At 40.1% G+C, this 14287-nt stretch overlaps 1 protein-coding gene across 50 annotated transcripts in view; it reads left to right on the forward strand.

Moving 5' to 3' along the window:
• EPB41 (erythrocyte membrane protein band 4.1) overlaps positions 1–14287 on the forward strand; it is a 136124-nt gene that overhangs the window by 59185 nt on the left and 62652 nt on the right. For 32 of the 50 annotated variants that reach the window (XM_083454821.1, XM_083454784.1, XM_083454792.1 and 29 more), the window contains exons 3-5: positions 8221–8652; positions 9906–10136; positions 11749–11853. In XM_083454821.1, coding sequence (XP_083310947.1) covers positions 10083–10136; positions 11749–11853 — 159 coding nt within the window. In that variant the 5' untranslated portion in view covers positions 8221–8652; positions 9906–10082. Of the gene's footprint in view, positions 1–8201; positions 8653–9905; positions 10137–11748; positions 11854–14287 lie in introns of all 50 variants that reach the window. The other 18 variants (XM_083454796.1, XM_083454794.1, XM_083454805.1 and 15 more) reach the window with 1 other exon arrangement.

Here is a 14287-nt window from a genome sequence, read left to right on the forward strand (position 1 = left end):
GCTGTTTTTAAAAATCACACAATGAGATATTTGTTTCTTGTTGCACGTTGAGAAAACTGGCTTGAGGAAAGAATTTAAATATCCTAGGTAGAATTTAAATATCCTAGGTAGATAATAGCAGCCTATTCTCTTGTGCAGAGGCGGGGAACCTATGAGTCTGTAAAAGTATCTGAACTTGCAACTCCCATCAGTCTCAGCCAGCCATCTGTGGCCAATGGTCACAGATGTTGGGAGTTGTAGTTCAGCGACATTTGGATGGCCACAGGTTCCTGTTCTTTTAATAGGTGGAGTGTTAAGCAGATTGGGGAAGCCCAAGTTCATAGCCCTACTCAGCCATGAAGCTCACCTTTAGCCATCACTCTCTCTCAGCCTAACTTACCTCATGGGGTTGTGGGGATAAAACATAGGGCCAGAATAATGTACATTTTCTTAAGCTTCTTGTAGGAAAAGAAGAATATAGATGTAAAAAAGACAGTGACCCTCACTTATTTTACACATATGTATACATTATGTGCATAACTGTTGCACAGTCTTCTGCCTATCCCTATTCCAAAGGAAATAGCTTTCATGCTGGTGCGCAGCTGTGCTGACAGTGATCTATTTGTGACACACTAGGTCACAAATTTGATATACTTCTTTAAGGTATACAGGAAAACCAGAGACTCCTGCCAAAAGTATTGCATCTCCATGGGCTGGTTGCAGAGTTAGTGTCCGAAACTCCCATTGTTCTAGGCACATTTGCAACAGGGAATTTCATTAATGTGAGCAGTTTCTGAGCTCTGGACGCAATACTGCGCCTAAGATTTCAGATTAAAACTGCAGAGTGGAAGGAAAGGGGGACCTTTCTCTGCCTCCCCACTTCCAGCCGCTCTCTGAAGACTAGAGAAGAGACTTCTTAAGAATATTAGGGGGTGGGCAAGGGAAGGACTAGACCATGTGAAAAATGAACATAAGATTATTTAGGTGCAGTTCATTTATTTTCAGCTTTGTATTCTTGTTATAAAAATGTGTGCCTAGACATTCTGTTCTTGTGCCCATAACCTAGGTTTAAGGTGTCATTTAGTTCCTAGCTTTCGTATCTCAGTTTCTAATACTGTGCAGAGTCTATCATAATTGGGAAACAAAAGAAGTGTTCAGTATATCTAATACCACAAGCATCATGGGTTATTGTAATGTTTAAAAGTATTCCTCACAGATTGATATGGAAACTATTATTAATTTTTTTACTAATGAAAAGCATTCTACAATTCTATGGTTCCTAGATCCAAGCTAAATTCACAGATTTAACAAATAACTCCAATCTCTGATTAATAATATAATGTATTAATGCAAGGATGTAGCTCAAGAATGTACCACTTTGGAAAAGACCTGGATACACTCAGAGTATTTAAAAGAAATTGGAAGATTCTTCCTGATATTCTCTCCTTTTTCTCATATGCAGAATGAAGTGAAAGCAATAAATAACTCATCCCCTTCCGAGCTGTAACTTTAGAACTGGGAGGAGGGTAGAAAATAAGTCCTTCCCCAATAACTCAGAGCTGGCGCAGGCAGGCAGAGAAGTTTGAGTTGCCTCTGAACCCAGCTGGTGCTCTGATGTTGGAGTGCCCCTCAGTTGTGGATGCAAGCTTCCACCTCCCTCCTTTAGCTCTGAGCCTGCTCTGCTTCTGTGGCTGATAGGTTATCCAAGCTCAGAGTACAGCCTGCTTCTGTAGCTCTGGCTTCAGACTCATCTTGGCCTCTGAGGCTGGCAAGAGGAGCAGGTGAGATTATCAAGCCCTACCACTCATCCTCCAGTGACATTATGAGGTACTAGATTACAAATGAGGAACTGAAACGGAAAGTCGCTTTCCAGTAAGTTCATGGCTGAACAGACAATTGAATGTTTGTATAAATCTAAATCTTGTCTAAAGCTGCTGCTTCATGATGTTCTAGAAAGATGGCTTAGTTAAATATGTGAAATATGTGACTTCACTGTTTGAAATCAGTGAGACCTAAAAGTGCTGAAGTTGGCTTGATTATGCCTCACAGTTATCAACAGATAAACAATTTATATTGCATATGTTTTAAAAATTATTTTCAGGCAAAAACAAGCTGAAAGAATTTAATTTTTCCACAGTTTTTAAACAGTGGTGCTCATAAACAGTCCCTTGCCTGGTAGCCTCTGCTTGATAACACAGGGTTCCATGTGAAAATGCAATGAGTCTTTTCGTTTTTTTCCATATTACTATATTACATAATGTGATGGCATTCAGGATTTTATATTATGCTACATTATGATATTTTTGTATACTGCTATATGACTCAATTAGGGACGCGGGTGGCGCTGTGGGTTAAACCACAGAGCCTAGGACTTGCTGATCGGAAGCTTGGCGGTTTGAATCCCTGCGATGGGGTGAGCTCCCGTTGCTCTGTCCCTGCTTCTGCCAACCCAGCAGTTCGAAAGCATGTCAAAAGTGCAAGTAGGTACTGCTCCGGCAGGAAGGTAAACGGCGTTTCCATGCGCTTCTCTGGTTCTCCAGAAGCAGCTTAGTCATGCTGGTCACATGACCCGGAAGCTGTATGCCGGCTCCCTCGGCCAATAAAGTGAGATGAGCGCCGCAACCCCAGAGTTGGCCACGACTGGACCTAATGGTCAGGGGTCCCTTTACCTTTACCTTATATGATTCAAAGGCTCTCAGAGTGGTGAACATAATGTTAATATAAGAGAGGAGTATGGTAAATCAAACCAAACAATGTAAAGCAAAATGACCAAGAAGCCGTCTTAGAGATTTGTTTCTGAACTGCATTCATACATACTCTCACCACAGAAGCAACTCTCTAGCATTCTGCCTTTCACTTAGAAAGCAGATTAACTCCTCCCCCGTCTACTATAATGTTTGGGTCAAGTTATTCACATTTTCTGTGTGCTTAGTGCTACTTTCCCTAAGATATCCTGCTGTTCATTTTTCTGCCCCCACTGTACCCCATTGGCTGCTGTTGAATTACAGAACTAGACAGAACTTGCTTGACTTTGAGGTTGGATTTTTGTATGTGTGTGACATTTATAGTGGTAATAATGTTTTGGAGACAGATTATAGGGTTGGATACAAAAAACCATGAACGGAAGGAATATAGCCACTGGCCTGTTTTGCAAACACTTACGAATTTGTGTAGTGCTATAATAGGTTCTGTAACAGATCTCATGTTTCTGCTTGTGCAGGAAATTGCATTTAGTTTAACTTTTCTCACACAAGGCACTAGTGTTAGCTATAAAACTTTTCTATAAGCAGAAGAGCTTTCTATGAGCAGAAGGGCATGTTTGGCTCCATCTCGTCGTTTATTTAGCTTTTTTTTATTTAAAGTGCCCTGTTAATTATTTTTTTAAAAATTATGTTTTTAAAATTAAAACGTGCTTTGTTTTACATCCTGCTAAGGCTGCCAAGTTTCATTTGAAAGGAGAGAGAAAAAAGACTCCAGGTGATCATACTTAGGGGGTCTAAAAACAGAATAAGAACACAATGAAGGAGCAAAGGAGATAAGAGGAAAAGGAACTGCTTGTATGTGCCCATCTCTGCATCCTCTTGTTTTTCCTGCTAAGCTTATTTGGCTGATGCTACTAAGGCTTCCCTGTAAAAAGTATTGTTATTCTCAGGAAGACTTAGAGACATTAATTTATCTAAGCAAACCCCAGCTATGAATTGTATATCCTGTGAATACGACAGGCCAGTATAAACAGTCAGTCCTGCGACAATCTTTGTTGTCCCAAGTTTACTTTTTAAAACTGGAAATGGCTTTTTTTAAGGGCGTGTCTTGCTTACTTTGTAGAAATAGCAATTAGGGCTGCAGTTGCACATAAACTAATACCTCATTCCCCACTTCAAAGCCATGAGTGGTAGATTGGAAAGATTTCTAAAGCATGATGTTTTTGTTTGTATTTTCCCCAGTTGATTGGATAGAATTCGGTATCAAAGCAGGTCGTTTTGGCATTCAGCCCAAAGTATTGTTCTGTTTCTCTCTGTCCTCACATTGCTGAATGGTAGGACCAGTGCAAGACATTTTGCTTTCAGAGGCGAAGGACAAGATAGTTCCCTTACCACTCTTAAGTTCAGACAGACTAGAATAGCAGCTGAATCTTATTTCAGTACTGGCATCAGCATAGTATTGTGTATGACACCTTTGGGCAGCTGACTAGTCTAGTGATGTGTGACAGGTAACACAGCCTACAAACATCCTCCAGCCGAAGGGAACCAGGAGGAACAGCCTTGTGTCTGCCAATGCTGCCCCACACCCCCAGCATCTGCTGCCTGTGTCCCCTCATTCTTTCTAATGATAGGGCTGAATGGAAACATATCTATTTCACTTCATTTCAAATATTTTTACGCTGCTTTTCAGGTAGTCGCCTCCCAACGTGGTATACAAATAAAATAGACACTCAAGCAAGCAGGCTCTGCCTCTTAGATAGCTCAGTCATTAGAGCATGAGACTTTTAATCTAGGGGTCGTGGATTTGAGTCTTACGTTGGGTAAAAGTGTCCTGCATTGCAGAGGGTTGGACTAGATTACCCTTGGGGGGTCTTTTCCTCTAGAATTTCATGATTTTATTAAATCCATAAAATAAACACAATCTATCACAACATTTAAAGAATCAATTTAGCATCCTAAAAATATACAGACCAGCAAGACAACAAAGTGGTCATCTAGCTTATCCAACTTATGACAGGTAAAATAATTCTTAACAGCTTCAATAAAAAGTGAGGTTTAAAGGCCTGTTTAAAACTAGCAAGGAACGGAGTTTCTCTGATCACAGTTAGGATGGGATTCCATCACACAAGCTAAATAGCAGGGAGCCCAGTATGATGATGGTATAATTATTTGCAGGATTCTCCAGGCTGAACTACAACTGATATTATCCCTGGCCATTGGCTGATGGGAATTGTAGCTCAAAATATCAGAAAGGCAGCAGATTGCGGGAAAATGTTTGTTCATATATTTTCATCAGCCCGTGTTAGCTCTCATTGCACTATCTGGTGTAATAAATAAGAAACAGCCTTATTTATTTTTCCAAGCACTTTTCTTCAGAGGTGTATGGTCAAGAGATTTTAAACTTATACCATTTGAAAATGAATATTGGCTACCAGAGTAGTTGGGGATGGCTGGGTAATTTTTACTGGTGTAAAGAATGGACTCTGAACTTGCATGAGTTGAAAAGCTGTTTTATTATATGGTGCAATACTGCAAATGGTGATTTTCCAATTTCAGCAAACAGGCATTATATTTCTTTAAAATTTTATACCATGCTTTTCACCATAAAGGTCGCAAAGCAGCTTACAGCAATAAAATGTAAAATATAAATTAAACCTACAAAATGTAAAACCTCAAGAATTTACCATCTCAAAAAGGAAAACATCTGAGAAGCAGAACTAGAGCTGTGGGTTCAAGTTCTCCATCTAACAGAGAAAACCAGGATACCAGGTGTTTGAAACTCAGTAGGAATGGTGCCTGTTTATAACTTCCTGTGGTATGGAGTTCCATGAAGTTGTCTCTAGAACAGAACACTGAAGACACTACTCTTCATTGACATAAATTGCGGTTTTGGCTCAAAGGGGAGCCACTATTAGTGCTCCACTCAATGATATCAAGTGATGGGTTTGGATTATACAGGGTAAAGGGTATCATGTACTGCAGGCATGTCCAACTCCCAAGAGACTGCGATCTACTCACAGTACAAAAAGACCAGCTGTGATCTACCCAAGAGTTGTTGAGCTTTTTTTTGGGGGGGGGGGGTTAAGTTGTTGAGCTTTTTTGGGAGAGATCTAAGATACCCCTGCGATCAGCTGGGCAATCGCGATCAACCTCTTCAACATGCCTGATGTACTGAAATTACATTTCACTATTTAATTTAGGAGGAATTTCAGATGTGTTTCTTACATAAAAATTGAATGAAAAATATCCACATTTAAGTTTAAACTAAAATGCATGCTGGCTTTATGCTGCCTTGCCCTTGTTTCATTAGCAGTAACTTACAGAAGCAAGTCCTGCTGAGTCCATTGGGGCCCGTGTTGTTGTGAAGATTACTAAGATAATGTATGGGAAGTCCTGGGAACCTAACATGCACTATATAAATGATAAGTGTTTATAATTCACATGTGACTCTTATCTTTCTCAGCAGCCATGCTAAACATTGTGTCACTGATTACATGAACTAACTGCCCTTTAACAGAAAACATTCACTTCAGAAATGTGAAAGATGCACTCTTTCCCTGCTCTCTTGAAATGCAAGGATAGCCTTGCACAAGCAGAATGGCAGATTTCAGCTGTTTAGTGTGTCTGGATCAAGTCAAATTGCTCAAAGGCACAAATGATTTTGCAACGAAAGTGCGTTTTTCACTTAACCTCTAGAAATGTTATTGCATGAAATTCTATAGAGCATGACACTAGCTTTTGAATTAATATACCGTTGGATTTGGAGGTCTGGATTCAGATCTATGAAATTCACTGGATGTCCTTAGGATAGGGTAGCAATCTATGTAAACAAAATAACAGGAGCTGAAGAGACTTTTATATTATGTGTTATGGTTTCAGAAACTAGGAAAACTGAGGCCTGAGGAAGTAATGTTCAAGCAAACATTTTGCTCCTGATCTGCTAATACATAGTTTACTGGATCAGCATTATGTATGACCCAGGTTATGTCTGAATCAGCCTATAGTTAAAAATTAGGGGTGGCCACTTTTCAAACGGGACGCGGGTGGCACTGTGGGTAAAACCTCAGCGTCTAGGACTTGCCGATCGCATGGTCGGCGGTTTGAATCCCCGCGGCGGGGTGTGCTCCTGTCGTTCGGTCCCAGCGCCTGCCAACCTAGCAGTTTGAAAGCACCTCCGGGTGCAAGTAAATAAATAGGGACCGCTTACTGGCGGGAAGGTAAACGGCGTTCCGTGTGCTGCGCTGGCTCGCCAGATGCAGCTTGTCACACTGGCCACGTGACCCGGAAATGTCTGCGGACAGCGCTGGCTCCCAGCCTATAGAGTGAGATGAGCGCACAACCCTAGAGTTTGGCAAGACTGGCCCGTACGGGCAGGGGTACCTTTACCTTTACCTTTTACTTTTCAAACAGGTCACCAAAATTTGGACAAATTACTCTGATCAGTCACAATGCATTTGGGCAGATTGGCACCATTTTCAGGCCCAGAAACTAATTTATTATTTCTATTTCCCCCCCATAAAATTTATGTATCACTTGTTTCAAAAAACCACAAAGCAGTTTACAAAGGACCATATACACAACCTGTAACTAGACACATACTGTATCCTGTTCTATTTGCTGCAAAAGAATTCTTGTTTTAAGTCTGTTTGGGGGGGGGGTGTGACCCTGTTGTTGCCAGGAAAGGCCTCCGCAGGCACATGTGCACCTGCACCATGCTGATGCCCCCTGCATTTTGGATAAAAGCATAAAGAGGTTCAAAAACTATTCTCTACCAATATTTGAATTTAACTAGGGTTGTAATGTGCCATCAATTACTTGTGGGGAATGTTTGCAGTGAAATAGTGATGAACAGGTGATTGACAGGCCTACCCACCTGTCAGACTTGGCCTTCAGGATGGGGACAGTTAAGGGTCTGGTCTACTGGACCAGAAAGGTTATTCACTTCTGTGTGGAACTGTCTTGAGAGAGGGACAATGCAGTATAATTGAAAGTGTGCTTGAGGTAGTATGAATGCTCTCTGAGAGCTCTGAGTCCCTGAGCATTTGGCAAGAACAGTTCCACAACAACAAATACCTGCTGTTCAGTAGGCTGGTTCTGATACCGGCATTCTAATATTGATTTCTAAGATGGCAACATTTTATTTATTTATTTCACACAGTTTATGTGCTGTTGATTGTATTTTAGCACCCAGTTTGGCAGATTTGGTCATCTGTCTTTGTGCTCCTTCTGTGATCATAATTGCGAATGATAATTCTAGACATTCTTGAAGTAACAAAACTAGCTAGATGTTTATATAGCATAACAATGTGCACTTGCATGCAAGGCTATACTTGTATGTGAAAATAGTTTCTAACAACAAGAATTGCTGCTCCCATTAATAATTGCAGCTTCGATAAGCGGACACCAGGAGCACCCTATAAGTGGTTCTTGTTACCTTTGGAGCTTTGTGATCAGTTTGCAGTGCTTTTGCGACCACATAGCATTTATTCAGTTAAGTTTCTTATACATTTCTGTCAACAGAAACATGACAACTGAAAAGAGTTTAGTGGCAGAGGCTGAGACTCCCAAGCAGCAGCCGCCAAAAGAGGAGGAGGTAGCTGCTGAAACAGGAACACAGGAAGCTTTCTTGGAAAAAGCACCTGAGGGGGATAATCAGTCAAAGAAGAAGCTAAAAGCATCCAATGGTGACACGCCTACACGAGAGGACCAGAGCAAGAACAAAGAGCGCACTTCTGAAAGTCGGGGCCTGTCACGCCTGTTTTCATCATTCCTCAAGAGGCCCAAATCTCAGGTCTCTGAGGAAGAAGGTAACGAGGCAGAAACAAAGGAACTTGGTGAAGGAGGCCAGGAAGAGACAGACCTCGATCTCAATGAGGAGATTCTGCTGAAAGCCCCAATAGCAGCTCCTGAACCTGAGCTCAGGACTGACCCATCTTTAGATCTTCACTCATTGAGCAGTGCAGAAACACAGGTAAATATGACACAAACTAGTTTTCTGTCTCCCATTGTTCGGTCCCAGCACCTGCCCACCTAGCAGCTCAAAAGCACGTCAAGTGCAAGTAGATAAATAGGTACCACTCTGGTGGGAAGGTGAATGGTGTTTCCATGCGCTACTCTGGTTTGCCAGAAGCGGCTTAGTCATGCTGGCCACATGACCCGGAAGCTGTCTGCAGACAAACGCCACCTCCCTCGGCCTATAGAGCAAGATGAGTGCCTCAACCCCAGAGTTGTCCGTGACTGGACCTAATGGTCAGGGGTACCTTTACCTTTAACGTGATTAATAGACATTCAAGAACATGCTGACGTGTGCAGCCTGCTCATACACTTGTGGCTTTAATAAGTAAATGTGACTAGAACTGCAGCCTCAGAGTTGTATCCAGGTAAGTTCTACTTGAAGTAAATCCATTGAAATTAATGAACCCAAGTTAGTCATGTTCATTAATTTCAGTGGGTCTATCTAATATGGCTAATGTTAGATACAACCTTTAGTATCTAATTGGTAAGAGGTTTAATCTGTTGAAAATTGTAATACGTTCCAAAGATTAAAATAAGCACTTCAGCAGGCTCTAGTTTATATAATTATTTATTTTGTTAGATTTATATACCACTTAATCAAAAATCTCAAAGCAGCTTCATAAAAGAAAATTTATACAACATTACCTATATAACCAACTTTTGCCATTTTATGCTCTTTCCCAGTTTCCAATTATATGTATGAATTTCAAAAATATAAAAAGCATTAAAGAAGCTTTTGAAGGCTTGCAAAACAACAACTCCAGTCCTCCAAACCATGGTCTGGAGGCTTGTGAATATCTTGTAGACCTTTATGCACCTTCTTCCCCTATTGTATGCTAATAACCCCTAACATCTCTTGGTTTTCTCTAACGTATATGAATTGTCAAACTGTGGCTAGAATTGTCTCCAATCCTTTAAATTGTGGTTGCAAATTAAAACATGGAAGCAAGGTGCTAACTGTAGTTTGCTAGTTTTGGAAGTCATGGCCATGTACAGTATGCTTAGAGAAAACTATGGCTTATGAACCTAGCTTGTCCCCCACTAAAACAGAAGGATTAAAGTACTAAAATGGAAGCAGAACCTTCTCAACTTCTCATTGTGGCTATGCCCTATTGTTTTCTATGGGTTGTAAAGATTTATGTTTTTCTCAGAATAGACCCGCTTTTGTGTTTTGGTTCAAAATTGCTAACTTTTATCCATTAATTTCAGCCTGCTCAGGAAGATAGGAGAGAAGATCAAGATCAAGATCCAGAAAATAGAGATCTTGAAATTAAAGAAGAAGGAGAGCAGGGGGAGCAGGTGGACGAAAAAAAGGAGAATACCAAGGTGAAAGCAGAGAAAGAATTAAAAGGTTCTCAGAAAACAGCCAGAAGGCCCAGGAACAACATGCACTGCAAGATTATTTTGCTGGATGACACAATTTTTGAGTGTTCCCTGGATGTAAGCATATCTTTATCTATTTTTATTATTAAAAAGAAAAATGATTTTAACACTATCAGAATTTATTAATATAGTTTAAAGAATACAATTTGCAGGTTTAAGATAAATTGCTTTAGTAATGTCTAGAAGACGATAAAAGTAGCAGTATTTTGTTTGGACTTTTGGCCCACTTGATTTGAGGACATTATCAGGAACACTACTGCTGCTGCTGCTGCTGCTACTACTACTACTACTACTACTAATAGCAATAATAGAATTTTACAGAGTGAAATTGAAAGGGTTCAAGTGTCAAGATGCATCACAGTCTCTCCTTCTCCATAAGATGATCTCAGGTTCCCTAGCTAAATCTCAGGGCAGATACGTATCTTGGCTGGGTTTTCATGACTGCTTGAGCAAAACAGTTACCTTAAATGATCCTTTATAATTAGGTCAGTTCATCCATGTACAACACTAATGATACTATTACTATTGCATAAGATTAGATTCTGCCTGCTAATACAGCAGTGGCTTTACGTGAGTGTGGTGTTTATAAACTTTAGATCTTCATCCTGTGTGCAGAGCGTAGAAGGGGGTTTAGCTTCTTGCAATGATGTAGAAGCTACTGGACATGCTGCTGCATGTGGTAAGGAGCCATAGTTCAGCAGCAGAACACATGCTAACCTTGCATAAAGTCCCATGTTCACTCTCCAGTGTCTTTGAGTAAAGGAACCCAGTTTGAAATCCTGGAGAACTGTTCCTAACCAAAATAGACAATGTTCTGATAGTATAAAGCAGCTATTTAGAGTATTTTTAATGGGATCTGTTAGCTGAGGGCAAGGCATTGTTGGAGCATAGAAATTCAAGCCTTGGCAAACGAAGAATGTTGCTTTGCTGATTTATGTGTTTGGGGCTCCAGGGGACATTATTGGTTTGGCTCTTAGCCAAACACACATGTACAAACTTCTAGAGAACTGCTGTTTAGATTAAACAGGCTGTTTTTTCACCTGCCTGTTACCTGGTTAAGTTGAACTACTCCCTCACCACAAACCTGCATCTTACTTTCAACCATATCAAATAAATATGAACAGGAATTTGAGGACCTTCTACTTTCTAAGAGAAGAGCTGACTAGTCAAACAGAACAGATGTTACAAGGGGACCATTACGTTCTCAATTCTGTTTTGCTTTTATAAGGCAAGTAAGTATATGTACACTTTGCAGGAGATACTCATTAGTGCTTCATTCCCTTCCCACCAACCATTCAAAACCAGAAGCAAGACTAATTAGGGAGGAAAGGCTTCCTTTCCTCCTGCATTTGCATCACCACAGTAACTATGGTTTGGGGAACCTGCATTTGCTAAAGTAATGTTTCTGAAATGGAAGGAATTTCCTAGATATTTTTCTGAGTGGCATGAGGTCTCTTTTCTGCCAAAATATCCTTTTTCTCTTTGCATCCAAGTGAGCCATCTTAATGAAACAATCTAAAAGTGATCAGTGTTTGTTTTAAGGGCTAATGATGTTCAAGTCAATGCCTAAGGAAGGTAGACATACTGTATACAATAACCTTGTGGATGTGAATATTAGAATGTACAAAACAAAAGTGACCACATATGACAGATTTGTGTTCATGTGCAGAAACATGCCAAAGGGCAAGATCTTCTTAAGAAAGTATGTGATCACCTCAATCTTTTGGAAGAAGACTACTTTGGACTGGCCATCTGGGATACCCCAAGCTCCAAGGTAAGTAGAATGCAAAAACAGAGAGATGACCTGCTTAGGATTGTATGTTAAAGCATTTAATTAAAGAAGAAATTGTATTGGGAAAACAGAAATAAAACTTTGAAATGCATATTGAAAATAAAGGTAATACCTACTTCTCTAGTCTGACTTCATACTGATGGAAGTTTGCACAAGGTAGCTTTAACACTGAAAGGTGCTAAAATATGCAGAAACCACGTAATGCTCCACACATAAAGGATTTTCTTGACAATCAGTACCGTGGACAGCATCTCTCTCCAACTGTTTTGGAAATGCCTCTGCAGGGCAAAGCTGTACTTGAAGTGGGAGGAGAGACATCTTTTGTGGAGGCATTCTACATTGTTCATTCTTATCCAATTAAGCCTGTGCTTTAGAATTTAATGTCACTTGGAGATTTTGATCCAATCAATGCTGAAAGATGGCATTAAAACTAGACGCCCTATTGTGTTGCAAATGGAGTAGGAAATATTATGGTTAAGACGTAGATAACTCTTTAAACAGAATATTCTGGGATATCCAAGAGACACACAGCCCATAGATAGACTCCTGGAAGAGAGCACCTATAGTTGAAGATGGCTGTATTATGACTAATCAAAATGTCTTTTTCATAGCAATCTTGGATCAATTTATGTATATCACCACAGATCTAATGAGTACAAATAAAGGAATTATAGGACCCATTTACTTTACCTGTGAGCTTGATGTTGCTGGCAAAATGTAGAAGTCTGCAGGTGGATCTTAGATTGATTCCTGCACTTGAAGTGAACACTGAGGACAACACTTCTTACTTCCATTCTCTCCATGCCCCTTTGTCAGTGACAGAAGGCATATATTCATGGGTAGTTCTTGTTGGTCATTTGAACAAATACAGGAATTGTAGGCAGGTATGCAACAGCTCCATGTGCAACTCTAATGAGCTTATAGTATATATGTATATAGTACTGTGTGCAGCAATAACATCTTTTGTTCTTGCATGTGAGAAATAATTTATTTCCAAGAAAGGGATTTCCCCCCCACACACTGTGATCCAGAGAGCAAAAGTTAATAGTTTATCTTTGAAGCACTGGAAGAGTTTCTGTAGAACGTAATGCTTTCCTGTAAGAGAGCATTATTTCCCACTGATTCCTGACATAATAAATGGATAAATGTATCATTAATTACTTAGACTCCTCATTGTCTTTTTGATTAAGTCAGACAGAATGAGTTTTATGAATGCATGATTGCATTCAGAGACTGTATGGCCGTGTTTGGATTTTTTTTTTAAATTGCTGTGCAAAGCCAACAGTTGCAGCATAAGCATTTGCATGTTCTAAAAAAAATTGCCTGGCTTGCAAAATTGCAGATCCGCAACAGTTAATATGAATGGCCTTTGTGCTCAGTTGCGTGGATTCTGTAACACTTCAATCAATTAGAATGATGGCAAAGTACTTCATATTAAACCTAACCATAACTGTACCAATTACATGTAGAGTAAAATGTTGTGGGCTAAGAAAGATGAGCTTAAGGGATAAGTAGGCTATTCTTTCACCTCACTAGACCTGATTTCTAAATCCTGCTTAAGTCACGTGAAAATGAAACAGGTAACCTCATTCTAGTTTCTGTACACAGTACCAGAATATTGTACTGCCTGGTATCAAGAGCCAAAGTGCTATTATCAAAATGTAAATGCTTAGCAGTTTTGAGTGACTGATTTGCAGAGGCTAAATTCTTTATAATAATAACAACTGGGAAGTCATTCCAACTGAACTCAGTAAGACTAAATTCTGATCAGGCGTTTATAGGATTGCACTATTAATGTATTTACTATATTTACACTATTTGAACAAACTACAATATAGGCAGAAGAAACAAAAGTTTTCTAAAGACAGCAAGGCTACATCCTACATAATGCTAAGCCAAACTATGGCTTAGCATGAATGCACTCTGGCTCCCAGGGATCACACCCATTTTGCTTCTCACTGTTTCACCTCCCCTTGGTGTAGCAGTTAAACCGTGTTTTGGCTTATTGTGTAGTCTGAGCACAGATTTGTGGTATAAGATCTCACAGTCATAAGCTGTGCCCAAGGTTTTACAGGGACATGTAAAAGTATGGCCCAATTAAATAAACAGTCCACCGAACCGCCATATTATGTTGTAATCACAAAATCAAGGCTGTTTTTTTTAATGGTGACCAGAAAAGCACTTGAAGTAGCATAAACTTTGCAGCTGACAAATTGGCTACTTTGACACATAGTGCTAAACCACAGTTAATGGTTTACCATGAATATGCAAATCGTTCCTGCTTTGATCTCTTCCTGGCCCCATCTCTCTCTCTCTCTCTCTCTCTCTCTCTCTTCCTCTCCCCCGCCCCCCCCCCAGTTAACTAGCACGAGCAAAAATATCACAAGTGCTTTATCACAAGCGCTACATCACAAGC

This window comes from Podarcis tiliguerta (genome assembly GCF_965153285.1).
Source record: "Podarcis tiliguerta genome assembly, chromosome: 8".
NCBI lineage: Eukaryota > Metazoa > Chordata > Lepidosauria > Squamata > Lacertidae > Podarcis > Podarcis tiliguerta.